At 46.0% G+C, this 27,746-nt stretch overlaps 1 protein-coding gene across 2 annotated transcripts; it reads right to left on the bottom strand.

Moving 5' to 3' along the window:
* Nucleotides 1-466: 466 nt before the first annotated feature.
* LOC116989038 (argininosuccinate lyase-like) lies at nt 467-27,746 on the bottom strand. Of its 2 annotated transcripts, none has more exons than XM_033046166.1 (17): nt 27,273-27,417; nt 25,465-25,659; nt 24,427-24,510; nt 23,600-23,656; nt 22,518-22,615; nt 20,905-20,982; nt 19,114-19,191; nt 17,158-17,210; nt 16,183-16,245; nt 14,846-14,960; nt 12,862-12,946; nt 12,223-12,282; nt 10,085-10,168; nt 7,497-7,577; nt 5,965-6,071; nt 2,282-2,446; nt 467-774 (listed from the first exon to the last, which is right to left on the bottom strand). In XM_033046166.1, exons 1-16 carry the CDS (start codon nt 27,285-27,287, stop codon nt 2,299-2,301), a joined length of 1,401 nt encoding a protein of 466 aa, XP_032902057.1. In that variant the 5' UTR covers nt 27,288-27,417; the 3' UTR covers nt 467-774; nt 2,282-2,298. The 2 variants fall into 2 exon arrangements, with proteins under 2 accessions (XP_032902057.1, XP_032902058.1); XM_033046167.1 differs by lacking the exon at nt 467-774 and adding an exon at nt 27,738-27,746 and having other exon boundaries at nt 2,188-2,446; nt 27,273-27,359.

The raw sequence follows: 27,746 nt of genomic DNA on the forward strand, positions 1-27,746 counted from the left end.
GGTGCTTGTCTGTACGGAATTCGTACTTTCATCCCGTGACCTATGTGGGTTTTCTCCGAGATCTTCGGTTTCCTCCCACACTCCAAAGACGTACAGGTTTGTAGGTTAATTGGCTTATTATAAATGTAAAATTGTCCCTAATGCATGTCGGGTAGTGTTAATGTGCGGGGATCGCTGGTCGGTGCGGACTCGGTGGGCGCTGATGTATCTCCAAACCAAACAAAATAAAATAAACTAACTCATCGGGTCAGGCAGCAGCTTTGGTGGGCATGGATAGGTGATGTTTCAGGTCGGGACTGTCCAAACCACAAGTGCCAATTCCTCCAGAGATGCTGCTCGACCTGTTGAGTTGCTCCAGCACTTTGTGTTCTCAGCAAGATTCCAACATCTACAGACCCTTACGTCCCAGTTTGCGATTTCTGACCCTTGAAGGGATTAAATTAAAATTGGACATCCAAAGACTCAATCCAACATGTACTCCATTGATTTATTGTTAAGGTTTATTTCAGGTAAGCGTTACACCTGGATACAGTCCAGTGGGGCAGTCTATCAAAGCAGCAATCAATTACAATGTAAATGTTCGTTCAAGCTTAATTACCATGTAAATTGTCATTGCTTAACACAGTCACAGATTTCAAGGCTCATTAAAAACTCATGAATATTTAGCAGATCAATACTATTTCCCAAATGGTAACACAATCCAACGATCAACAACACAGTTGTGTACACCTAAGGGTAAATCACATGGATGTCCAAAGAATCTGTTAATAGTGTTTGAAGGTGGGATGCATCACAGGACAGCTTGGTGATTGGGAACAGCTCCAAGACTGCATGAAATTGCAGCGAATTGTAGACGCAGCCCAGACCATCACACAAACCACCCTCCCTTCCATTGACTCCATTTATACCTCATGCTGCCTCGGCAAGGACAGCAGCATAATCGCACGCTGGCCACTCCCTCTTCTCCCCTCTCCCCTCGGGCAAGAGGCATAGAATTGTGAAAACGCACAGCTCCAGATTCAGGGACAGTTTCACCCCGGCCGGTATTAGTTGGTGGCGGCGCCTAACGGCAGCGGCTCGAATACAGTCGTTCGTCTTTTTTTTATTTTTGTCTTGTTAAATGTATGTTTTGAGCTTAGTTTTTATTATTTTTTAGCTGTGTATATGTGGGGGGTGGAGGGGGGGGATGTGGGGGAAACCGTTTAATCTCTTCCCTGTACGGGGGCCCGACATTTTCCCTGTCGGGTCTCCGGTGTCGTTGGGCCTAACATCGAGGAGCCGGCGGCGGCCTCCGTCCGGGACTAACCCGAGGGCTCCAGTCGCGGAGCCTGCGGACCTGACATCGCGGAGCTGGCCGACTTCAGAGCGGGAAGAGCTGTGGTGGCGCTCGGCTGCGACCCGACTTTGGAGCTTCGGAAGCTCCAGCAGCAGGCCTGGTGGACAGGAACATCGGGAGCTCGCAGGTCCCTGGTGGGAGACGGCTTTTCGGAGCTCCCGCAACGGCAGCTTCTCCCGCTGGAATAGCGGGGTTGAAAGGACACGGAGCGAGGCCTAACATCGCCCGGTGCGGGTTAGTGGCCACGGGGATTTACTATCGTCACCGGGGGCTCTAACATCGGAGCCCCAGTTCGCCTAGACGCTGCAGTTGGACTGCTGGACCGCTGGTTGGCCTGCTTGATCCGCGGGGTTTAAAGGACACGGAACTGGGGCCTAACATCACCCGGTGTGTAGCTAAATGGCCACGGGACTTACCATCTTACCAAGCGGGGGGCTTTAACATCGGAGCCCCAGTTAGCCTCGATGCTGCAGTTGGATCGCGGGAGAAGAACAAAGGGAAGAGATAAGACTTTGCCTTCCATCACAGTGAGGAGGTGTTGGAGACTCACTGTTATGGATGTTTATGTAAACTGTGTTAAGTGTGGTCTTGGGTTTTTTTGTAATGTAATAAACTGTAGTAAATGTAATTTCGTTCAAACCTAGGTTTGAATGACAATAAATAGCATTCCATTCCATTCCATTCCATCAGGCAACATAATCACCCTACCACGAATGGAGAGCAGTCTTGATCTACTATATATCTCATTGGTGACCCTTGGGCTATAGTTGATCGGACTTTGCTGGCATTTCCTTGCACTAAACATTATTCCCTTATCATGTATCTGTACACTGTAAATGGCTCGATTATAATCGTGTATTGTCTTTCCCCTGATTGGTTAGCACGCAACAAAAGCTTTTGACTGTACCTCGGTACACGTGACAATAAACTAAACTAACACTGAACTGAAGAGGGTGAAGGTCTTAAGTGCTCTGTCTTCCGTTCAGCCAGGCTCTCAGTTGCTCGATCTGGGACATCACGCTGCAGCGAGTGGTGCCTCCGGCCGCTGTGTACTGCTCCACGCTGTTGGTGTAGTTCCACACCTTTGATACGTCGCTCTCAAACAGCGGGCTTTTGGCGAAGAGAAAAAAAATTAACTCGACTCAATTTTCGTTTAAATCCCAGAAGGTTCATAGCAGTAGTGACTGTTTACATGATAAATGGTAGGGAATTGAAGAATACAGTTGAACAGAGGGATCTGGGAATAACCGTGCATAGTTCCTTGAAGGTGGAATCTCATGTAGATAGGGTGGTAAAGAAAGCTTTTGGTATGCTAGCCTTTATAAATCAGAGCATTGAGTATAGAAGCTGGGATGTAATGTTAAAATTGTACAAGGCATTGGTGAGACCAAATCTGGAGTATGGTGTACAATTTTGGTCGCCCAATTATAGGAAGGATGTCAACAAAATAGAGAGAGTACAGAGGAGATTTACTAGAATGTTGCCTGGGTTTCAACAACTAAGTTACAGAGATAGGTTGAATAAGTTAGGTCTTTATTCTCTGGAGCGCAGAAGGTTAAGGGGGGACTTGATAGAGGTCTTTAAAATGATGAGAGGGATAGACAGAGTTGATGTGATCAAGCTTTTCCCTTTGAGAATAGTGAAGATTCAAACAAGAGGATATGACTTCAGAATTAAGGGACAGAAGTTTAGGGGTAACATGAGGGGGAACTTCTTTACTCAGAGAGTGGTAGCGGTGTGGAATGAGCTTCCAGTGGAAGTGGTGGCGGCAGGTTCGTTGGTATCATTTAAAAATAAATTGGATAGGCATATGGATGAGAAGGGAATGGAGGGTTATGGTATGAGTGCAGGCAGGTGGGACTAAGGGAAAAAAGTTGTTCGGCACGGACTTGTAGGGCCGAGATGGCCTGTTTCCGTGCTGTAATTGTTATATGGTTATATGGTTATACGGTTTACCTGCAAAAAACAAGCACTTGCACACAAAGACTTTATACTTGCCCATCGTATATAAATAACCAATGGCATTCAGGGACAGTTTCTTCCCAGCTGTTATCTGGCAACTGAATCATCCTACCACAGAGAGCTGCGCTGAACTACCATCTATTTCTTTGTTGACCCTCTGATCTTTCTTAATCGGACTTTGCTGGCTTTTCCTTGCACTAAACGATATTCCCTTGTGCTGTAATACACTGTACACTTCATGGCTCGATTGTAATCATGTATTGTCTTTCTGCTGACTGGATAGCACGCAACAAAAGCTTTCCACTGAACCTCGGTACAAGTGATAATAAACTAAATTAAACTATACTGACCATTCTTTTAAACTAACTCCTCAGTACATTCCCCCCATGATTTTAAATTAAAAGCTACGCCTGGCATGGCCATAAGCTAAAATTATTCAAACCAAATTAAAAACCGCTTCATGGGTACAACTGGTATTTTTGTTTCATTTTAAGCTGACTATGAGCCATGGCTGCACTTGTCATTTGCAGCCTTGGGATCCATAATTCTCATGATCTGTCCCCAGTAATCTACCCATGAGCAGGTTTCCCGGGGTTACGTCCGTGCCCGTGTGGTGTTAGAGAGGGACTACCTGCTGTCCACGGGCGCCCTGGGGGATTTCCGGGACTGCTGGTCACCGCGGGGGGTTGAATGTATCATTGACAAGGATTGTAACATCGTTGTATAGTCGTTTATTTAGTATATTTGTTTGTCTTGTATTATGGTGGTGGGTTCTGTTTTGTTTTATTGTATTGCAAATATCATTTTTAATAATTTAATACATTTTTTGATATATTCCCCAACATCGGGAATAATCTTCCTGCATCTAGCCTGTCCAACCCCTTAAGAATTTTGTAAGTTTCTATAAGATCCCCCCTCAATCTTCTAAATTCTAGCGTGTACAAGCCAAGTCTATCCAGTCTTTCTTCATATGAAAGTCCTGCCATCCCAGGAATCGGTCTGGTGAACCTTCTCTGTACTCCCTCTATGGCAAGAATGTCTTTCCTCAGATTAGGAGACCAAAACTGTACGCAATACTCCAGGTGTGGTCTCACCAAGACCCTGTACAACTGCAGTAGAACCTCCCTGCTCTTATACTCAAATCATTTTGCTATGAATGCTAACATACCATTTGCTTTCTTCACTGCCTGCTGCACCTGCATGCCTACTTTCAATGACTGGTGTACCATGACACCCAGGTCTCGTTGCATCTCTCCTTTTCCTAATCGGCCCATCAAGTGTACCCCGACATTCAATCATGGCTGATCTATCTCTCCCTCCTAACCCCATTCTCCTGCCTTCTCCCCAAAACCTCTGACACCCGTACTGACCAAGAATATATCCATCTCTGTCTTAAATATATCCACTATAAGATGGTAAGTGATAGGAGCAGAATTAGGCCATTCGGCCCACAATGCCCAGAGAGCTGGCCGTTCTCCATGGTACCATTGGATAAAGATCGTCACAGGAGAATGGGGTTGAGAGGTCAAAATAGATCAGCCACGATAGAATGGCGGAGTAGACTCCATGGTCTAATTCAGCTCCTCCTGTGACTTATGGACCCATCAGTCCAGTCCACCATGACAGCAATACTTTTATACTTCTTTTCAGTTTAAAATAGTTTTCTTCTCTTAGTGAAAGTTGGAGCAAGGTCCAATACAAGTTCTCCATCCCAATAACTAATTTACAGATTTTAACGTAGTCTGTTAAAACGTAACTAGCACAATCCAAGAATTGTTGATGGACGTTGACCGATGTTGTGGTGGCCGGCACTCATTGCCCCCTTTGGTGGTGTTGAAAGCTGAAGGATTTGGTACTTTGCCACAAGGAGATAAAAAAAATAAGAGCGAAAAGAATCACTTTGACCTTCTGGGAAGCTACACGGTGCCCACAATCCGCTGGACACAAGGAACTGCAGATGCTGGTCATAAAAAAAAGACACAAACTGCTGGAGTAGCTCAGCAATTCAGGCAGCATCTCTGGAGAACATGGATAGGTGACGTTTCGGGTCGAGACCCTTCTTCCGACTTCAGATACTTATGAGATGCATTCCTCCAGTAACCCACTCTTCAAATAACTTCTAGATCTCAAGCACCCATCCCAACCCATCCCATCCTATCCTAACTCCAAACCTGGACAAAGTTCACTATCTCCGCCCAATTGGAGACTATTATCGTACTGCAGGATGTTTAACTTTATGCATAAGGTATTCACAAGAGGGGCAGCACGGTGGCGCAGCAGTAGAGTTGCTGCCTTCCAGCGCCAGAGACCCGGGTTCGATCCTAACTACGGGTGCTGTCTGTACGGAGTTTGTATGTTTTCCCTGTGACCGCGTTGTGTTTTCTCCGGGAGCTCCGGTTTCCTCCCACACTCCAAAGGCATGCAGGTTTGTAGGTTATTTGACTTCAGTGCAAATTGTAAATTGTCCCTAGTGTGTGCAGGATAGTGTTAGCGTGCGGGGATCGCTGGTCGGTGCGGACTCGGTGGGCCGAAGGGCCTGTTTCTGCGCTGTATCTCTAAACCAAACTAAATTTAAATTAAAAAGGCTAAATACCCAACTCTCAGGCCACCTTCCTCCGACCATCCTGCATCAAGAGCTGGGAGCACAACAGATCTGCAATACGTACCTAATAGTTTTCAATTCATCCAGGGAGAGTTGACTGACTTCAACACCCTTGGACTCTGCCAAATGAACCGCTCTTCCTGAGGCACCGTGGGCTTCTCTAAATGGCATCTACAGAGAGAAGATCTGGTTTAGAATTCAGGTAGAATCACAAACTATAACAGAATTAAATCATACCAGGCACTATGAATTCATAAATTCATGTTCATAAGTGATAGGAGCAGAATTAGGCCAATCGGCCCATCATGTCTACACCGCCATACAATCATGGCTGATCTATCTTTCCCTCCTAACCCCATTCTCCTGCCTTCTCTCCACAACCCCTGACACCCGCATTAATCGAGAATCTATCTATCTCCGCCTTAAAAAGACCCATTGACTTGGTCTCCACAGCCTTCTGTGGCGTGCAATTTGTGACCATTAATTTCTATGAGGTAATCACAATATGGTTGTAGACTTTAACCAAATTCAATAAGACAATAGACAAAAGGTGCAGGAGTAGGCCATTCGGCCCTTCGAGCCAGCACCGCCATTCAATGTGATCACGGCTGATCATCCACAATCAGTACCCCGTTCCTGCCTTCTCCCCATATCCCGACTCCGAATTCAGCAGCGGTATTTAGTGGGTACTTTGCAAACTGGTGTACCAGATTAAGCAATTGAGTTGGAGAAGCTGAATAGCTAATACCAATAACAGATGGTGGAAAAATGGGTATAACAACAGGAAGATTACAGTTCAGTCAGATGGACTTTTCATCCTTTATCACTGCTTAAAAGATAATGGGCTATAACAATAACTCATGTACATCTATATTCCCGAGGATTATTTTGTATAAAAGAAGATTATCGTTGTTATCATTGCTGAAGGATCACACCGTGGAATTGAAGCATTCGTAAAAGCAGACCTTTTCTTTGCTCATGCCTGTTCCCGTCAAAACAAGATTTTAGATATAAAGTGCGGAATCAGGCCCTTCAACCCACCGAGCCCGTGCCGACCAGCGATCACCCCGTACACCGACACTATCCTGCACACTAGAGACAATTTACAATCTTACCGAAAACAATGCACCTACAAGCCTGTACATCTTTGGAGTGTGGAAGGAAACTGGGGAGCACCATTCCGCCATTCAATCTCGGCTGATCAATTTTTACCTGCAACCCCATTCTCCTGCCTTCTCCTCTAAACCTTTGATGCCCTTACTAACCAAGAACAGCCGCTTTAAAAATACACAATGCCTTAGCCTCCACAGCCGTCAGTGGCATTGACTTGCACAGATTCACCACCCTCTGGTTAAAGAAATTCCTCCTCATCTCCATTCTAAAGATATGTCCTTTTATTCTGAGGCTGTAGCCTCTCGTTCTAGACTCTCCCATTACTGGAAACATCATCTCCACATCCACTTTATACAGGCCTTTCATTATTCTGTAGGTCTCAATGAGATCCCCCAGCCATTTCCCTCATTTTCCATCAAAGCCACCCATCTCTTTGATTAGTGCACTGGGTCATTAGATTTTTGCAATGGCACAAACACTCACCTTCTTTCGAACCAAGTAGTAGGCTAGGTCTGTAGCCAGCATATCCGGGCTCAGAGCATTCTTCATGGCTTTTTCATTCACCTTCAGAGAAGAAAAACATCATCTGTAGGTAAACTAACAGACTCTCTTTAAAAGGGGGGGGGGGCAAAATGCTTAGACAAGTTTGCTCTTTGCGATTTTGCACCACACTGCTAACATCATCTCCTTCCATTTATAATATTTGCGATACATTTCAAAGAGGTAATTAGGAGAAATATCAGCAGAGCACATCAACTTTTGAGTTATAAGGTCATAAGGGATAGGAGTGGTCAGGCCATTTGGCCCATCAAGTCTACTCCTCCATTAGGGTTTGACTAGGGTTCGATTAGGGTCCATGGCTGATCTATCTCTCCCTCCTAACCCCATTCTCCTGCCTTCTCCCCATAACCCCTGACACCTGTACTAATTGAGAATCTATCTATCTCCGTCTTAAAAATATCCACTGACTTGGCCTCCACATTCTTCTGTGGCAAAGAATTCCACAGATTCGCCACCCTCTGACTAAAGACTAAAGTTAGGAGCAAGAGTAGGTCTTCAGTTCTTTAGCCATCTCCACCGTTCCATAGGATTGGGGCTGACCTGATGGGAAAACTCAACTCCACATTCCGATCTGCCCATGGAAATCTTTCACCCTCTTGCTTATTCACCTGTTCACTGCCAAGTTTTATTTTTCACTAGTGGCCATGACCCGTGTATACACGGGGGTGGCACTGAACAGGTTAAGAATCTATCCATCACTGGTTTAAAAATATTCAAAAGACTCTTGATTTGAGTTCAGTCGTGTTAATCAATAACGCCTGACCTCTTGGCTTTGGTTGGTACCACCTTAGGTTTGCTGCGTTGCTTTAGGAGGATGTTACTCATTGACCCAGTTTCTAGTTGAAATGTTCCCTTTGCACTAACCTTTGCAACGTATCGGGCACTTTTGTCTACCAACACTTTCAATGTCTTCTTTACCATGCCCTTTCGCTACAAATGATTTTCCAATCCACATTTCATGCACTCTTTTCCACACACAGCGCCTATCACTTATGAACTTATGAAGTTATGAAGATTTCCTTCTCCAGAATTTCATTTGAAGGCTTAATGGGATGTAACAATTCTCTCCTCTTGTAAACAATCAGATACAATACATATCTACTTTTCCCTGCTCTGGTTTAGTTGCCACAGCAGCAAATTACACAGCGTAAACCTGTTCTCCCACTGTCCCTATGCCCAATTTCCTGTTCATCTTTTACGAGTAGCTTTACATAAAAGAAGCTTATCTAAAGAGCAACTTTAACTTACTAGCTTTTATCTGACAATGGCATCATTATTGTGGTGTTTTACATTTACTATTTTTCTGCTATGATTAAATAGTTCCCCAGGAATACAACTCTTTTTCCCCTCCAATTTTGTCATCAAATGTTGGTATTATGTGTGCCCAGGACACATAGGGGTTATAATTCAAATTAAGATCTGTAGTCTTTTGTGGTCACCTCCATACCTTCCTCCAGCTTCACAATTCACAATTCTTCAATCCTTCTGTCTTTTCATGTCTGGCCTTTGTCCAACCATCAGCCTGTCATATAACCTTCCTTACCTGTGTTGGTCTATTACAGGGGTGGGGAACCTTTTCAGGTCGGAATGCCGCATTAAGTTAGCTGTAATCCAACAAGGCCGCATCCAAGAAACTTCAATTAGATATACTTCAAAATGTACATTATTTTGTTAAAATAGCCCTCATGACTTACTTATGTTTTAATTGTGGCCGTCAGTCGGGGAATATTTAGTTGAATCTTCTTTTACTCTTTGGTATTTTAAATACGTTTATTTTAAGATTAAAATAAAAATAATAAAAGACAAACAAAAACATATTAATAATAATAAAAAGATTTGTTCCACAAAATTTGGATTCATTCAAAAGGCCGCACTTAATGGCTTAGGCCGCATGTGGCCTTAAGGCCGCAGGTTCCCCACCCCTGGTCTATTACCAGCCAGGCGTTTTCCTGCCGCTCCTCTCTTCCAGCTTTCGTTACCCACCCCTCCCCCTCACTACCATCAGCCTGAAGGTAGGCCCCGACCTGAAATGGCACATCCCGATTCTCCCAAGATGCGGAAGATAGACACAAAATACTGGAGTAACTCAGCGGGACAGGCAGCATTTCTGGAGAGAAGGAATGGGTGACGTTTCGGGTCGAGACCCTTCTTCAGACCTGGTCTCGACCCTCGGCACGAAACGTCACTCATTCCTGCTCTCCAGAGATGCTGCCTGGCCCGTTGTGTTACTCCAGCATTTTGTGTCTATCATCCGGTGTAAACCAGCACTTCCTTCCTACACGTACTCCCACGATGCCGCCTGACCCGCTGAGCTACTCCGGCACATTGTGTCTTCTTCTGTCGTCTTCCCACTAATTAAACCCATGCAACCTACTGCCAGAATAGATCTTGACTGAGTCTGGTGCTGACCTGGTTGGTTGCTGTCCTCACTAGCATCAAGCAAGATGCAACATCCAATTCCCACCACATTGTACCAGATGCCAAACATGCCCGATAATGTTCAGTATTACCTGTAGTGTAGAGATTACGCCCATTGCCACCGGCAGTACCCCAATGATGGTGTCGATGCTTTCAAACACTGCCTCCTTACCCTCCTGAGTAATGAAACAGATTTTATATTAAAGTGCCAGAAAACAATGTATTCTTCAGTGGAACTGCAGGCGCTGGTTTACACCAAATTCATTCATCATTGTTGAAAACATTAGCGATGCAGTGGCGCTGGTTACCGACGGGAACGGTGACGGACGCACCACACGTCTCTGTCCTCCAGTTCCTGCGGACTTCCGCCGCTGGAAGTATGGGATCTTGGTGTGTGTGTGTGCCTTGTCATCATTCATTACAATGCCGTGTACGACAGTGATCGCAACTTCTACTGAAGTGTGGGTGGCCGTTGGCTCGCTAGAAGCTCAACCGCCCTTTGACAGGTCTTGTTTTTGGTCCTGCTGGGGGTCCACAGCCCCCTCCTCACCTGGCAAACCAGGTGGGGCAGATGTTTTAGTCACCGACTAGCCGACCATGGAGCAGGTAGCACGGGGATTACATGGTGCCCGACCTGACCTGACCTGACCTACAGCAAAGATAACTCAGCGAGATTTTTTAGGAAGGAGATGAGGAGGAATTTCTTTAATAATAATAATAATGGATGGGATTTATATAGCGCCTTTCTAACACTCAAGGCGCTTTACATCGCATTATTCATTCACTCCTCAGTCACACTCGGTGGTGGTAAGCTACTTCTGTAGCCACAGCTGCCCTGGGGCAGACTGACGGAAGCGTGGCTGCCAATCTGCGCCTACGGCCCCTCCGACCACCACCAATCACTCACACACATTCACACACAGGCAAAGGTGGGTGAAGTGTCTTGCCCAAGGACACAACGACAGTATGCACTCCAAGCGGGATTCGAACCGGCTACCTTCCGGTTGCCAGCCGAACACTTAGCCCATTGTGCCATCTGTCGTCCCGATTAGTCAGAGGGTGGTGAATCTGTGGAATTCTTTGCCACAGAAGGCTGTGGAGGATAACTCAGCGGGACCAGCAGCATCTCCGGAGAGAAGGAATGGGCGACGTTGCGGGTCAGACCGAAGAAGGGTCTCGACCCGAAACGTCACCCATTTCTTCCCTCCAGAGATGCTGCCTGTCCCGCTGAGTTACTCCTGCATTTTGAATATATTCTTCAGTCTTTCCTTCCATTTCTCCCTTTTGCACGACCTCACCAGTTTGTTCCTTCCCAAAGATGCTTTTTTTTTTTGAGGGGGGGGTTTGTTGCAGATGCACAGAAAAACATTTCCAAGGAGGGGGCAATAAATTGGATCAGTGATGATGACAGATGGTGCATGGGACATCAGGAATTGGTTACGTGTTAAGGAATCAAGTGGAACGGCAGGAGTGTGATATCCCTGAGCAAGAGTTGTACTGTGAGCGGTACTATCAGTGAAAAACTGTTCTGTTACATAAAGAAACCATTGAGGACATTATTAGAATTAAAGGACCTTTTTTTAGGAAGGAGATGAGGAGGAATTTCTTTAGTCAGAGGGTGGTGAATCTGTGGATATTTTTAAGGCAGAGATAGATAGATTCCTGGGGTGGGAGATTGCAACCTTCACGCGGTCCGCCCTGTTTCGACGAATGCAATCAACCTGGCATGCACAATCAAATAAGATCAAATAGAACAAGTTGTCCTACAACTTTAGGCTGTGCACGCCATGCGCAAGAAGAAGATAGATTCTTGATTAGTACGGGTGTCAGAGGTTATGGGGAGAAGGCAGGAGAATGGGGTTAGGATGGAGAGATAGATCAGCCATGATTGAATGGCGGTGTCAGGGGATATGGGGAGAAGGCAGGAACGGGGTACTGATTGGGGATGATCAGCCATGATCATATTGAATGGCGGTGCTGGCTCGAAGGGCCGAATGGCCTACTCCTGCACCTATTTTCTATGTTAACCTACTTCTTAAGAGGCCCCAACCCTACCCCAACAGGAGGTACAACTCCTCAACTCCCTCTGCTCGGCCCACCACAAAATTCCCAAACCCCTTTCATGTTTTATTAAGGAAACCTACAAAAAAAGTTTGGGAAAGAAAGGAAAAATACATAAATTTCCGTAGCTTCACTGAGCGACGCACATCCTGAAACTGACATTATCTACCTGCAGGTCCTTATTGTACGCGCTTGGCAGTCCTTTCAAAGTCATTAAAAACCCTGAGCACTGTAAAAGGGAAAAGGAAAATGAGTTAAAGACAATTTTTAAATAAGCAACTTCCACAATGTCAGATATCAGTGCCAGATACCAGCCGAAAGACAACGAATTGTAAAGGTCTTGCAATAAACAAACACAAGAAACCTGGAAAAGTTCTGAAAGACAGGTTTTCTGTGAATTTTCAGTCCAGCAAAAAAAGGGGAATGGACAGGGAGTAAAAAAAATATCTATTTCCGTTGCCATCTGTGCAGAAAGGATTAGGAAATACCACAACCAGAGAGCAGTGCTGAACTACTGTCTATACTTGATCGGACTTTACCTTGCACTAAACATTATTCCCTTATCATGTATCTGTACACTGTAAATGGCCCGATTGTAATCATGCATTGTCTTTCTGCTGACTGGATAGCACGTAACAAAAGCTTTTCGCTGTACCTCGGTACACGTGACAATAAGCTAAACTAAAGATGGTAATATGTCAGATTATTTAAAACTTTTTTGTCTATAACTTTGGCCCAGTCATACAGAACCCAGAGAACAGCTACACTGGTTGGTCTCTTAAATTACAGCGTAACACAATATCCTTACCCTCCCAAACACACGGCCAGCCTTGCTTCGAATCAGTTCCAAACTGTCAGGGTTCTTCTTCTGGGGCATCAGGCTGCTCCCTGTGCTGGAAGAACAAGGGAATGCACAACATCGTCAAGCACCCACGCGGCTGGCGTTCCCTTCCCCCACCGTGTCAGTCGAACCGCCCCCACCTCCAACACACACACCGAGATACACAAAACCTGCACAACATACGTACACATGCACACGTACATACCCACTCCACCCCACATGTAGACAGAGCGAATGCACTGAGTCTTTCACGCAGAGTAGTGGAATCACAAACTAGACAATATGGGTTTAAGGTGGGATGTGGACGATTTAATACGAGCATGATAGGCAACATTTTCCACTCAGAGAGTGGTGGGTACATGGAACGAACTGCCGGACCTAATGTTTGAGAGAGGTACCTTAACAGTACAGATTCTCCTCGACCTGCGATGGGGTTACGTTCCGATAAACCCCTCGTAAACCGAAAATATCGCAAGTCGTAAACGCGTCGCGATATATTGCGAATACATTATATTGCGATATATTGCGATTGCATTGCGATATATTGCGACCACGTGACCGGAGGTGACGTGCGGCTTGCCGCCGTTGCCAAGCGTTTTCCGATGATAAAAGTCGAAATATCGCAAGTGGAAGCCATGTAAATCAGGGAGCACCTGTAGAAAGTTTCATTCATTCATTCATTCATTCATTCATTCATTCATTCATTCATTTATTCATTCATTCATTCATTCATTCATTCATTCATTCATTCATTCATTCATTCATTCATTCTTGCCAGCTCTGATGGATGGACTACTCTGTTGGTGTGCCTGGAACTAGGATCCTGAAACAGGCGTTCTCCTCCAAAATCCTGCACGGAATCAGTTGGCCAGGATGACTGGGGAAAATGACGCAAAGATGTGACGTAAAAGTCCTTAAAAACACTGCAACATTATCAGCGACCTGTAAAAATCACTGGCAAGTGACCGATCAAAAAGAAGAAAGGACGTCCGGGATGTCCACTCTTGGGTGATTCATCCAAATAGCTTTGTTCGGTCATTAGTTTAGTTTAGAGATACAGCGCGGAAACAGGCTCTTCGGCCCACCGAGTCCGCACCGACCAGCGATCCCCACACATTAACACTACCCTACACACACACGGGACAATTTACACCGACACCAAGCCAATTAACCTACAAACCCGTACGTCTTTGGAGTGTGGGAGGCAACCGAAGATCTCGGAGAAAACCCACGGGTAGAACGTACAAACTCGGGACAGACAAGCACCCGTGGTCTGGATTGAACCAGGGTCTCCGGCGCTGCAAGCACTGTAAGGCAGCTACTCTGCCACCGTGCCACCCACAAAGTTTACCAGGAGGACTTGTGCTGCTATTTCTGGAGGTATTTCCAGTTGCAGCATTCCTTCATCGATTAAACCACACTGCCAGCAGTAACCTCCATCCAAATTCCCATAATATACACCAATAAGTTAAGATAAAACAAACCCTTCATCCAAACAAATAATATATTGATTTCTCTAACTTCAAGTAAGCCTTGCATCCCCTCGCTCTCCATCCCTCTCCCACCCTGGTAATTGTACTGGCTGAGGTTCACTGTCTGTATAATTCGTCATCACTGACCCCACAATGGACCATTGTGGGCTCCACGTTTATTTGATCATCGTTACTTTTTGCATATCTTTCATTCAATCTTTCTATATCTCACTATATCACCTCACACTATATCTCTCGTTTCCCCTTTCCCTGACTTTCAGTCTGAAGAAGGGTCTCGACCCTAAACATCTCCTATTTCTTTTCTCCAGAGACGCTGCCTGACCCGCCGCGTTACTCCAGCATTTTGTGTCTATATTCAGTTTAAACCAGCATCTGTAGTTCCTTCCTACACAATATATTGTGTGTGTTGGTACCAGATTATAATGAACGAATGAGTAAATCGCTGATTATGGAATTACCTGTAGGCATCAGACAGCGTTACAAATCCAAACTCCTTGGTGCAGTAAATAATTAGATCCTCAGAGATCTTACTCAGATGAATCAGGCACAGGGAACACCAGAACAGGATCTCAGCTTTAATAAACAAGAGATATGTGTTACTAACACAAACTAGTGTGATGGTCCTTCATGCAATGAAAGATCCTGCTGGATATTTATCACAGAACTGTAGAGATTAAAGAGGAAACATGGACCCAATGAGAGAATGACGCACGCACGAGAGAGTGAGTGAGTGTGTGTGAGAGAGAGAGAGAGAGAGAGAGTGTGAGAGAGAGAGAGAGAGAGAGAGTGTGAGAGAGAGAGAGAGAGAGTGTGAGAGAGAAAGATAGTGTGTGAGTGAGATAGTGTGTGAGTGTGTGAGATTTGAGTGTGAGTGAGTGTGAATGAGTGCATGAGAGAGATAGTGAGTGCGTGCGAGCTAGCTCGATCGTAGCATTCGATCTTGCGCTCGCGCGACAGCGCGCCGCGACGTGCGTGCTGACGACGATCGCCGTTTGTGCTGCTTGTGTGAGTGTGTTCGCTTTGCGTGTGCGTGCGTGTGCCTGCGTGCCTGCGCGCGCGCGTAGCCGCGCGCGCCGCGCGGCGGCGCGCGAGGCGCTCGCGCGCGCGCTGCGCTCGATGCGCGCGCCGCGCGCGCCGCGCGCGCGCTCGCGCGCGAGCGCTCCGCGCAGCGGCGCGCGCGCGCGCGCTCGCGCGTCCGCGCGGCGCGCGCCGCGCGCGCGCGCCTCGCGTCGCGCCTCACGCCCGGCGCAGGATTGCGCGTCGGCGCCGAGATGGGAGCTGGGGGGAGCCAGGGGGGTGGAGAGAGAGAGTGGAGCGGATAGAGAGGGAGAGGGAACACTTTGTGCATGAGAGAGATTGGAAGAGTGAGGGAGAAAGAGTGAACGAGAGGGAGAAAGAGAAAGGGAGAACGAGAGAGTGTGTGAGAGAGGGAGTGCGAGCACAGAAGATGTTTCTCCTGAGTAACTGTTCACAGTGACATTGGATCCACTGCGGCTGCCGACTGAAGTCAATTCTGAGCATATTTATGTTAACTATTTAGATTACAAATGAAAATCACTTAAAAAAATTTGTGAACAATATCAAACTATGGATGTGTGGGAATTTCTGCCATCCACTGGCACCAACTCTAATCAGGGAACCAGTTCCACTGGAAACCTTTCTCAACAGGAATCATCACACACGTGGGCACTCTCACTGGTGAACCCCGACACCCATCCACATTTATTTGTGGAATAAATGCCGGAGTTCAGAATGACCGAAATACAGGTTATTTTGTCAGAAGAAATGCACTTGCCAATAAAATCTCGCTCAGTAGTTGCGTCCACACTGTTCAAACTAATGGCATCAAACTGCAGTTCTGAAAGACAAACAAAAGTAGTTCAGCTGTCAGCAGAAGACCATTTTATTCTCCCTACAAGAAGCTTTAAACTACAAGGAAGTTACGCGAACGGTTTATCCTGAGGTAAATATGTCAGATGAAGTTGCTTTCAGAAAAGATTCAGTAAGATTTCTTTCATTTTCTGGTCAAGTTTTCTGATCCTTATAGAGGTGTACAAAATCATGAGAGGAGTGGACATAGAGGGCCTCTTGCCCAGAGTAGGGGAAGTGAGAATCCAAGGATGTAGGTTTAAGGTGTTGGGGGGGGGGGGGGGGGGGGGACGTAACAGGAACTTAACAGGAACCTGAGGGATAACCTTTTCACGCAAAGGGTAGTGGGTGTGTGGAATGAGCTGCCGGAGGTGGTCGTTGAGGCAGGTACTATTGTGACAGTTAAGAAACACTTGGACAGGTACACGGGTAGGACAGGTATAGAGGGATGTGGGCCAAGTGTAGACAGGTGGGACTAGTGTGGATGGGACATGTTGGTCAGTGTGGGCAGGTTGGGCCCGAAGGGCTTGTTTCCACACTGTATGACTAATGACTCTAAGTCATGGCTAGCAATTTCTAATTCTTCTCCAGCTTGGAATCACTGCTCAAGTTTTACTGCCAATGCACAACTCTTGGCAATATATAGGCCACAATTGAATTGAATTGAATTGAATTGAATTTTTTATTTGTCATTCAGACCTTTCGGTCTGAACTAAATGTCGTTGCCTTGCAGTCATACATATAATAAAAATGACAAAAACACAAATTTAACATCCAGGCTAACAACATCAACTGATGCACCTAAAAGACAAGAAAATAGATTTGGGAACTCAATTAATCTGCAATTTATGAAGTCTTAATCATAAAGTTTTCAGCATTTAAATTTTTTTTAAAGCCTTACCTTTACGAAGGAATTCTCTGTCGACCTTAAAAGGGTTCCCAGCGATGGCGCCACTAGGATATTAAAAGGGTAATTTGCATGAATCAATTGTACGCCGTTGGATTCAATGGTTTCAGCTTCAGCGATAATATAGATAGGCTTGGATTGTTTTTAGTTTAGTTTAGTTTAGAGTTAAAGAGAACGCAGGGAAGATAGTTTTCACTGGAACATTGAAGGCTGAGGGAAGACTTGATAGAAATATATAAAATTACGGGTGGCACAGTGGCGCAGCGGTAGAGTTGCTGCCTTACAGCGAATGCAGCTCCAGAGACCCGGGTTCGATCCCGACTACGGGTGCTGTCAAGTCAAGTAAAGTTTATTTGTCACATACACATACGAGATGTGCAGTGAAATGAAAGTGGCAATGCTCGCGGACCTTTGTGCAAAAGACAAACAACCAAACAAACTATAAACACAATCATAACACACATATTCTTTTACATAATAAATAATGGAAGGAAAAACGTTCAGTAGAGTTAGTCCCTGGTGAGATAGGCGTTTACAGTCCGAATGGCCTCTGGGAAGAAACTCCTTCTCAACCTCTCCGTTCTCACCGCATGGCAACGGAGGCGTTTGCCTGACCGTAGCAGCTGGAACAGTCCGTTGCAGGGGTGGAAGGGGTCTCTCATGATATTGTTGGCTCTGGAGTTGCACCTCCTGATGTATAGTTCCTGCAGGGGGGCAAGTGAAGTTCCCATAGTGCGTTCGGCCGAACGCACTACTCTCTGCAGAGCCTTCTTGTCCTTGGCAGAGCAATTCCCAAACCAGATGGTAATGTTCCCGGACAAGATGCTTTCCACCGCCGCTGCGTAGAAGCACTGGAGGATCCTCGGAGACACTCTGAATTTCCTCAATTGCCTGAGGTGGTAAAGGCGCTGCCTTGCCTTACTCACGAGTGCTGAGGCGTGTGATGCCCATGTCATATCCTCGGAGATGTGGACTCCCAGATATGGCTGTACTTGTCTGTATGGAGTTTGGACGTTCTCCCCGTGACCTGTATGGGGTTTTCTCTGAGATCTTCGGTTTCCTCCCCCACTCCAAAGACGTACAGGTATGTAGGTAAATTGGCTTGGTAAATGTAAAAATTGTCCCCAGTGGTGATCGCTGGTCGGCGCGGACCCAGAGCCCGAGGGCCTGTTTCCACGCTGTATCTCTAAACTAAACTAATCTCTAAACTAAATGAGAGACATAGATAGAGTGATGGGAGGAAATGGCCGACACTGGAAGGCAAAGCTGTCGGCCATTTCCTCCCACCACTCTATCTATGTCTCTCATTTAGTTTAGAGAGTAAGGTGAGAGGGGGAAAGTTTAATGGAGATGTGTGGGGCAAGCAGAGAGTGGAGCGGGCCTGGTACGCATTGCCGGGGATGGTGGTGGAGGCAAATATGATAGTGCCGTTGAAGATAGCCGCACTGCAGGAAATAGAAGGATATGGATCAAGTACAGGCAGATCAGATCAATTTAACTAGGCATCGTGTTTGCCGCAAACATTGAGCGCCGCAGGGCCGTTTCCTGTGCTGTACTGTTCCACGGGTCGGAAGGAACTGGAGATGCTGGTTTACACCGAAGATAGACGCAAAATGCTGGCGTAAATCAGCGGGACAGGCAGCGTCTCTGGAGCGAAGGAATGGGCGACGTTTCAAGTCAAGGTCTGAAGCGTCTGAAGAGCCTGAAGAAGGGTCTCGACCCGAAACGTCACCCATCCCTTCTCTCCAGAGATGCTGCCTGCCCCGCGGAGTTACTCCAGCATGTTGTGTCTATACTGTTCTATGATCTATGTCCATTTCTCATTGATCCAAAAAAGTAATCGAGGCGTAAATTTATTCTGGAGAAATTGGCGAATTGGCCTACTCTCGGTGAATGGCGATGGTTTATTTACTCTAAAAGTCACTGGAGATCAGAGAGTGGATACAGCACCTTCCCAAAGGCAGCACGTTGGTTCTTCTCCTGATTTCATCCAGTCTCTCAGCATCACGTGACAGGGCTACAGCGTGGCTACAAAACAGAGGACACGCGTGTTCAATAAAGAAAACGCAACAGCAGAATAAACGCGAGGTTTGTCATCAATGCCACAGCTCAGTCACGGTCATTTGGAATCGTTTGAGTTTTAGTGCAATGGGCAATATTTCAAGGTTCTATTCACAAGGATTCAAATACTTTTCACATCTTCAGAATATCTCTCACTGCGTTTTCCAACCAATGCATTTCCTTTTATTTCTGATCTCTTTTATTCTGCGGCGGCCCAGTAACAGGCGATGGTCTCTTTCCATCTACGTTTAGTAGCTTTGCTACGGAAACTAGCATGCAGTAAGAACTTACATCCAACTAAAGAATCTCTCCCTCTCCCCCTCTCTTCCTCTTCCCCTCTCTTCCTCTCCTCCTCTCCCCCTCACCCCTTCTTACCCTCACCCCTTCTTACCCTCTCCCTCTCTTCCTCTCCCTCTCTTCCTCTCCCCCTCTCTTCCTCTCCCCCTCTCCCCTTCTTCCCCTCTCCCTCTCTTCCTCTCCCCCTCTCTTCCTCTCTCCCCCTCACCCCTTCTTCCCCTCTTCCTCTCCCCCTCTCTTCCTCTCCCCCTCACCCCTTCTTCCCCTCTCCCCTTCTTCCCTCTCCCTCGTCCCCCTCTCTTCCTCTCCCCCTCTCCCTTCTTCCCCTCTCCCTCTCTTCCTCTCCCTCTCTTCCCCTCCCCCTCTCTTCCTCTCCCCCTCACCCCTTCTTCACCTCTCCCCTTCTTCTCCTCTCCCCCTCTCTTCCTCTCCCCTCTCTTCCTCTCTTCCTCTCCCCCTCTCTTCCCCTCTCCCTCTCTTCCCCTCCCCCTCTCTTCCCCTCCCCCTCTCTTCCCCTCCCCCTCTCCCCTACATCCCCTTCTTCCCCTCCTCTTTGCCTTCCACTCTTCCCCTTTGCATAAAAACTGGCTTTCGTTACAAATTATCATTTCCTTTTGACATAGGGAACACCTCAGTGCAAATGGTGTGGTGCTGTTAACATAGCGATATAGCCCAATGTGCTTCACAGAAACATCACCTAAGATAAAAACATATTTCGAGAAACGGGATCAGGAAGGTCAAAGCAGGAGTTTCAAAAAATGTCTTACATAAAGATAGGAAGGTTTAAGAAAATTGCACAGTGGCTTAAGGAGCTACTTCCAGAGGTGGATACAACAAGCTGGATGGACTCAGCGGGACAGGCGGCATCTCTGGAGGGAAGGAATGGGTGACGTCTCGGGTCGAGACCCTTCTCCAGAGGTTTCGGCCTGGGTGACTGACGCATCTCAACCTACAGTGGAGTTAGGAAAATGGATTAATGTTCAACAGAATTGGAACTGGTAGTGGAAGCGGGCAAATCCAACAGCTTTCCATTAAGGTTCAACAGAGAAGGACAAGTCCATGGAGGAATTTATAAACAAGGGTGATAATTTTAAAATCTAAATGATTCGCACATTGTGATTCAAAAATCGCTATTATTTGCAAATTAAAATCTTTCGGCACAGGTTTAGCTTATTACTTTGCAAACCTTTTAAGATCAATGCAGGATATCACGGTTGGCATATGCACACTATATTTAGCAGTGCAAGTTCCATATCCGAAGAAATGCGGAAAATATATTTATTTTTATCCTGCAAGTAAATATAACCATGGACCTGATAACAGTTAGAGACCACGAGCCCTCCATTTTGCAAGCGGTTCACACTAATGAAAAATAAGGATCACCTCAGCATCCAGTGGCTCCATCGAATTGGCTGGGCCCTCTGCAGGTGAGTGTAACCAGGAAAAAGGATGTCAATCTCCCTGGAAGAGCAAAGGGCACGCGGTTATTAGCACGGAACAGAAAGGTTTCCAACAATGTAGGACAAGAAACCGAATGAGAAACAACATCGAATACAAAAACAGGGATGTAATTCTGAGGCCATATAACGCACTGGTCAAGAGTCAATTGTTTTATTGTCACGTGTCCCAGATAGAAAAATGAAATTCTTACTTGCAACAGCACAGCAGAATATGTAAACATAGTACACTGTAAACAATATGATAAACGGGAGAGAGAAAAAAAGGTTCAGTGTGTGTATATGTACACACATACCACATATATATATATATGTGTGTGTGTGCGTGTGCGTGCGTGTATATGTACACACACACACACACTCACAAAACAAAACAAACATTTCCCGCATTTCTAGTCTTGTGAGCAGTTGTGGGCTCCATGTCTGAGGAAGGATATGCTGGCATTGGGGAGGGTCCAGAGGAGGTTTACGAGAATGATCCCAGGAATGATTGGGTTAACATATGATGAGCGTTTGAAGGCCTGTACTTGCTGGTGTTTAGAAGGGTGAGGGGAAACTCATTGAAACATACAGAATAGTGAAAGGCCTGGATAGAGTGGATGGGGAGAGGATGTCTCCACTAGTGGGAGAGTCGAGGACCAGAGGCCACAGCCTCAGAATTAAATGACGTACCTAATAGAAAGGAAATGAATCTGTGGAATTTATTGCCACTGATGGCTATGGAGACCAAGTCAATGGGCATTTTTAAGGTGGAGATTGACAGATTCTTGATTAGTATGAGAATCAGGGGTGAGGGTTTCCCCAATTACGTCCGGTGAGCAAATAGCCTAGATACCGGTCTACATCCCGTATAAGCAGAGATAGTGACCACGAAGGACAAGAATCAGAGGTTTGTCCACATCTAAGCAGGCAGATTCCAACATGGGCACAAGCGAGGGAGAGCAGAGTCAAAGATCTGTACATGGGATTGGGCGTCACCTTTTGGATATTGAGGTATTAATATGCTGGCAGGAAAATAGATTTTACTTGGATCACTGACATTTTCCACATTGAAGTCTACTGAGATCCTGTCTAACCTGTCACACGGTTTTATCAACAGCATGAAATGAAGCTACCATGACAATCATTTAATGGTTTAATTTAGTTTGGAGATACAGTGCGGAAACAGGCCCTTCAGCCCACCGAGTCCGTGCCGACCAGCGATGTCCGCACACTAACACTATCCTCCACACACACGGGACAATTTATAATTTTACCGTAGCCAATTAGCCTACAAACCTGTACGTCTTTGGAGTGTGGGAGGAAACCGGAGCTCCCGGAGAAAACCCACGCAGGTCGCGGGGAGAACGTACAAAATCAGTAGTGACAAGCAGACCGTTGGTAGGGTCGATCCCGGGTCTCTGGCGTTGTGAGGCAGCAACTCTACCGCTGCGCCACCGTGCCGCTCTAAATGGTCTAAATGCCCGAAACGCACTAAATTGTCTAAAAGTGTAAATGGTCTTTATTAGTGCATAAACACAGTGTAGGATGCAAACTTACCTAGCCGCCCTCTCCACCATTGTCTTAATCAACTGGTTCAGGTGGCCCGACACATCAGAAATGTGATCTCGTAGCCATATTCTCACATCAGTCGGCATCTAGAAAATGGTTCCTTGCATTTAGTTATTTACAGCTTAGGTTTAGGTTTATTAGTGTCAGGTGGACCAAAGTACAGTGAAAGGCATTGCTTTGCAACATCCAACTCAGTATCCTGTACCTGCCTTCTCTCCATACCCCCTGATCCCTTTAGCCACAAGGGCCACATCTAACTCCCTCTTAAATATAGCCAATGAACTGGCCTCAACTACCTTCTGTGGCAGAGAATTCCAGAGATTCACCACTCTCTGTGTGAAAAATGTTTTCCTCATCTCGGTCCTAAAAGATTTCCCCCTTATCCTTAAACTGTGACCCCTTGTTCTGGACTTCCCCAACATCGGGAACAATCTTCCTGCATCTAGCCTGTCCAACCCCTTAAGAATTTTGTAAGTTTCTATAAGATCCCCCCTCAATCTCCTAAATTCTAGCGAGTACAAGCCGAGTCTATCCAGTCTTTCTTCATATGAAAGTCCTGATCAAGGGATATGGGGAGGAGGCAGGCATGGGTTATTGATAGGGGACGATCAGCCATGATCACAGTGAATGGAGGTGCTGGCACGAAGGGCCGAATGGCTTCCTCCTGCACCTATTTTCTATGTTTCCATGTTTCTAACACTACCCTCCACACTAGGGACAATTTACTTTTTTTTTAACCAAAGCCAATTGACCTACAAACCTGTACGACTTTGGAGTGTGGGAGTAAACCGAAGATCTCTGAGAAAAACCCACACGATCACGAGGAGAACATACAAACAGCACCCGTACTCAAGATCAAATCTGGGTCTGTGGCACTGCAGGGCACCAACTCTGCTGTTGTGCCACCTTGCATTAAAACATGTTTTTAGCAGCTCCACCTCTGTGTTTTTGCCTGAGGAAGCAGCCAGACCAGATCGGTGGATCGAATGACATATAATAACAATAGGTGGCACAGATACAACAACCCTGTGTGCTAGAAATGAGATTCAGTGGAACATGATTTTACTTGCCTGATCATTTCTGCTGCGACCAGCATGTAATTTCCCCCCAGTTTGTCCAATCAGTTCCTGAAATAAAAAACGCATATTGCAATAACATCTTTAATAGAAAAAACCCAGAAGTAGATAACTATTTCTGCTGACTTTGTAGTTAAATAGTGACTTTTATAGTTTGGTAAGGAACATGGAAGTGCAAGAAATAGGAGAATATGAATCATCTACTGGCAAACGAGATCAGATTAACTTGGCATCATGTTCGGCAAGAAGATTCAAGTCAAGTCAAGTCAAGAGAGAGTTTATTGTCATGTGTCCCAGATAGGACAATGAAATTCTTGCTTTGCTTCAGCACAACAGAATATAGTAGGCATGAATACAGAACAGATCAGTGTGTCCATATACCATTATATATCAATATATACACACATCAATAAATAAGCAGATGAAGTGCAATAAACAGATAATGGTCTATTCATGTTCAGAGTTTTGTTTCAGTTGAGTTTAATAGCCTGATGGCTGTGGGGAAGCAGTTATTTCTGAACCTGGACGTTGGGGACAGTGGGTCCCCATCCTACCCCTTCCAAAGTCCACAATCAGTTCCTTGGTTTTGTTGGTGTTGAGGGCCAGGTTATTGTGCTGGCACCATTTGGTCAGTCGCTCGATCTCTCTTCTATACTCTAACTCGTCCCCATCAGTGATACGTCCCACAACAGTGGTGTCGTCAGCGAACTTGATGCACTATGACCGGCTACGCAGTCATGAGTATAGAGTGAGTATAGAGAGAGTATTTGTGGGCCGAAGGGCCCGTTCCTGTGCTGTTCTACGTTCTGTGGTCATCTTACCTTCAGTCTCCGTTCATGAGAAGTGTGAATGTCCTCGTCTCCGTCTTTGATCAGGAAAGTCCCTTTGCTCCATTCTTCATGAATCTTAAAGCAGATTGAAAACAAAAACATCCAGCGCTGAATCTCACAAATTATGAAGAGCAATTTATACAAAAATCATTCCCACTTCCCCTCCCGAAAGTAGGAGATGAAGCCTTCAGTAATATTGGTCGGGAGTTTCTTCAAAAGGGTCTCGAAACAAAACGCCATCCATTCCTTCTCTCCAGAGATGCTGCCTGTCCCGCATAGTTACTCCAGCTTTTTGTGTCTATCTGAACGTGTAGTTCTGTGGCAGCCAGGTTTAACTGATTCAGACACATCAGATGAGATTGTTCTCCTCAGAGCACCGAGAGAGGCTAATTGTTTTACTCTTGCAAAGTGGCTTGGTGGGGTGGTTCTGTGATCATAAGTCACAAAGTGCTGGAGTAACTCATCAGCATCTCAGGAGAACATGGATAGGCAGTGTTTCTTCAGACTGGTTGTAGTGGGGGGAGGGGGGGGGGAGTGGAAGAAAGGTGGGGGCTGTATAAAGCCTGGTGATTAATGGGTGGCCAGAGATGAAAAGACAAAAGGCTGTGAGATAAGGTGATAAGAGGCATAACATTTGATGCCAGAGAGGGGGAAGTTTAGGGGGGGGGGGGGTGGGTGGGGGGGGGGGGGGGAGAGGGGGAAAGGGTAGTGGGACTGTGGGAGAAATGAGTTCACACACAGGGTGGCACAGCAAAGAGAGGGGGGGGGAGGAATGGGGAGTAAGAGTGTTGGTCGCTATATCCCTGTTCTCCAGAGATGCTGTCCAACCTGCTGAGTTACTCCAGCACTTGCTGTCTTTCTTGGTCAACCAATGTCTGCAGTTCCTTATGTCTACAGTATATTCCATCATTATGCCTTTTATTACACAATTATCCAAACAGCGGTGGTTTATTGGATATAACTGGAGTAAACAATGTAAACATCTTTACTTTGATGGTCAATCCTGTTCATTGCCCCGTTTTTCATTACCTTGTCCATTCCATTTAGGATTTGATCCATTTCCGACTTTGTTAGCAGCCCGGCCTTCTCCAAAGCCTTGGCATAGGCCTTGCTTCCTTGTATATCTGCAGCCCACATGCGTTGATCGTAAGAAACAGACTCATTAAACTTCTCCATCATTGGATCCATGGCTCCGACAAACCTTCCTCCCCACAGTTTATCACCCTGGAGATACATAGTAATTGGCACTTAGTGCAGGTTTGACTTGCAAAGGTGAGCAACTGCAGCACGGTGACACAGTGGCAGAGTTGCTGCCTCACAGCGCCTGAGACCCGGGTTCGATCCCGACTACTGGTGCTTGTCGGTACGGAGTTTGTACGTTCTCCACGTGACCTGCGTGGGTTTTCTCCGCGATCTTCAGTTTCCTCCCACACCCCAAAGACATACAGGCTTGTGGGTTAGTTGGCTCGGTATAAATGTAAATTTCCCCAAGTGTGTGTGTGTGTGTGTAGGGTCGTGTTAATGTGCGGGCATCGCTGGTCGGTGTGGACTCGGTAGGCCGAAGGGCCTGTTTCCGCGCTGTACCTCTGAACTAAAACTAAATCTACTAAAACCACCATGTAATTAGCACAGTCTTAGTTGGAAATTTAAATGCAAGTCAGTTATGGCAACATATGACGCTTTAAATTGAATTTAAAAGATGGAAGCTCTACATTTTTAATTTAAGCACCATTTTCCTATGACTTGGACTCGCCATTTTTTGATGTTACGACAATAATGCAAGGAAGCTATAGAGGCGGGAGCAATTATAATGTTTAAACAACATTCATACAGGTACATGGATAGAAATGGTTGAGGGATATGGGCCAAACGCCGGCAGATGGGACTAGCTTGGATCTGGCTCAACATGGGCAAGGTAGATTGAAGAGCCTATTTCCATGACTCGATGACTTCAAAAACACTACATTAGCTTTCGGGCACTTTGACATGTTCCAAGATAATGAAAGATGACAGGGTTAGGTGAATCTGTCTGACAAGGAATCAGACACAGAGCAGAAATTGTGTGATAACAGTCCAACTATACAACAGGGTAAACACAGACAGTAAACAGGGATTAGAATGGTCTAAAACTAGGGGTTCATTGAAATTACATTGAGTATAAAGCACAGGCAAAGAGACATACTTTCTGCTACTTTCTTGCATAATATTAAATTTTGCATTACTTATTGCATAACCTACATATGAAACAGGCAGGTTAGTGTGGGCAAGTTGGGCCGAATGGCCTGTATCGCTCTATGACTCTAACAGAGGGTTTACTGTACAGGTTTTCAACCAGTTCCATGCATTTTAGGTCCGTTCTGAAGCTAATAGTAGGAATGTTCGTCCACACTTGCTGTGAGTCCCGGGAGTTAACAGTGAGCAGGAAGACAGGACAATACTTCAAGGTGATGTTTGTTCTGCTTGCCACCATTCAGAGTCCCACCTGCGAAAGGCGAGAGCTATCTGAGTGTCTGTACCTTCCTGGGGCAGATCTCAACAGGTGAGGGGATAGTTAGGAGAAAAAAAACCACACCGAAAAAAAAAGCAACGAGGAGAAAAAAATCACAAGAGGAATCGGTCTGAAGAAGGGTCTCGACCCGAAACGTCGCCTATTTCCTTCGCTCCATAGATGCTGCCTCACCCGCTGAGTTTCTGCAGCATTTTTGCCTATCTTTGATTTTTCCAGCATCTGCAGTTCTTTCTTAAACAAGAGGAGGGAGTGTCTTTACCCCACCTGTCCAAAAACAAAATTGAAGCTTTGGCTCTTAAAATTGGAAAGTTTAGCGAAACACTTTTACCTCTGAGTTGGCCATTTCCAGCGCTGAAATTTCAAGGTCTCTACAGATGTGGAAAGAAATCTCTCGGTGGGTGAAGGAATCCCCGACCTGCTTGAGGGATAAACAAGTGCCAGTACAAACACGAATGCGAGAAGGTTGTTGGCTGTCTTGAACACACGCCCGCAAACAGAGCCCGCGCCAAGTCTACCTGATGCTCCCGGGCACTGCCCCAACTCGATCTATTTCAGTCTAGAAACGCCCAGTGCCAGGGAGGGAGCAGAAAAATGGCCATCAATTCAATTGCTGACTTCAAACTAATCTGGAGATAGGCACAAAAAGCTGGAGTAACTCAGCGGGACAGGCAACATCACTGGAGAGAAGGAATGGGTGACATTTCAGGACGAGACCCTTCTTCAGACTGGTTAGGGATTAAGGGAAACGAGAGATATAGACGGTGATGTGGAGAGATAAAGAACCTGGTCAAACTTCTCTGGA

This window comes from Amblyraja radiata, chromosome 28 (assembly GCF_010909765.2).
Source record: "Amblyraja radiata isolate CabotCenter1 chromosome 28, sAmbRad1.1.pri, whole genome shotgun sequence".
In the NCBI taxonomy this organism is placed as follows: Eukaryota; Metazoa; Chordata; class Chondrichthyes; order Rajiformes; family Rajidae; genus Amblyraja; species Amblyraja radiata.

Coding starts and splice junctions, on each gene's coding strand:
- LOC116989038 (XM_033046166.1), bottom strand. Junction 17,211..19,113: donor AACGTGCTGCCTTTGGGAAG/GTGCTGTATCCA, acceptor TTAATATCCTAG/TGGCGCCATCGCTGGGAACC. Junction 16,246..17,157: donor CAGAGAATTCCTTCGTAAAG/GTAAGGCTTTAA, acceptor TTTGTCTTTCAG/AACTGCAGTTTGATGCCATT.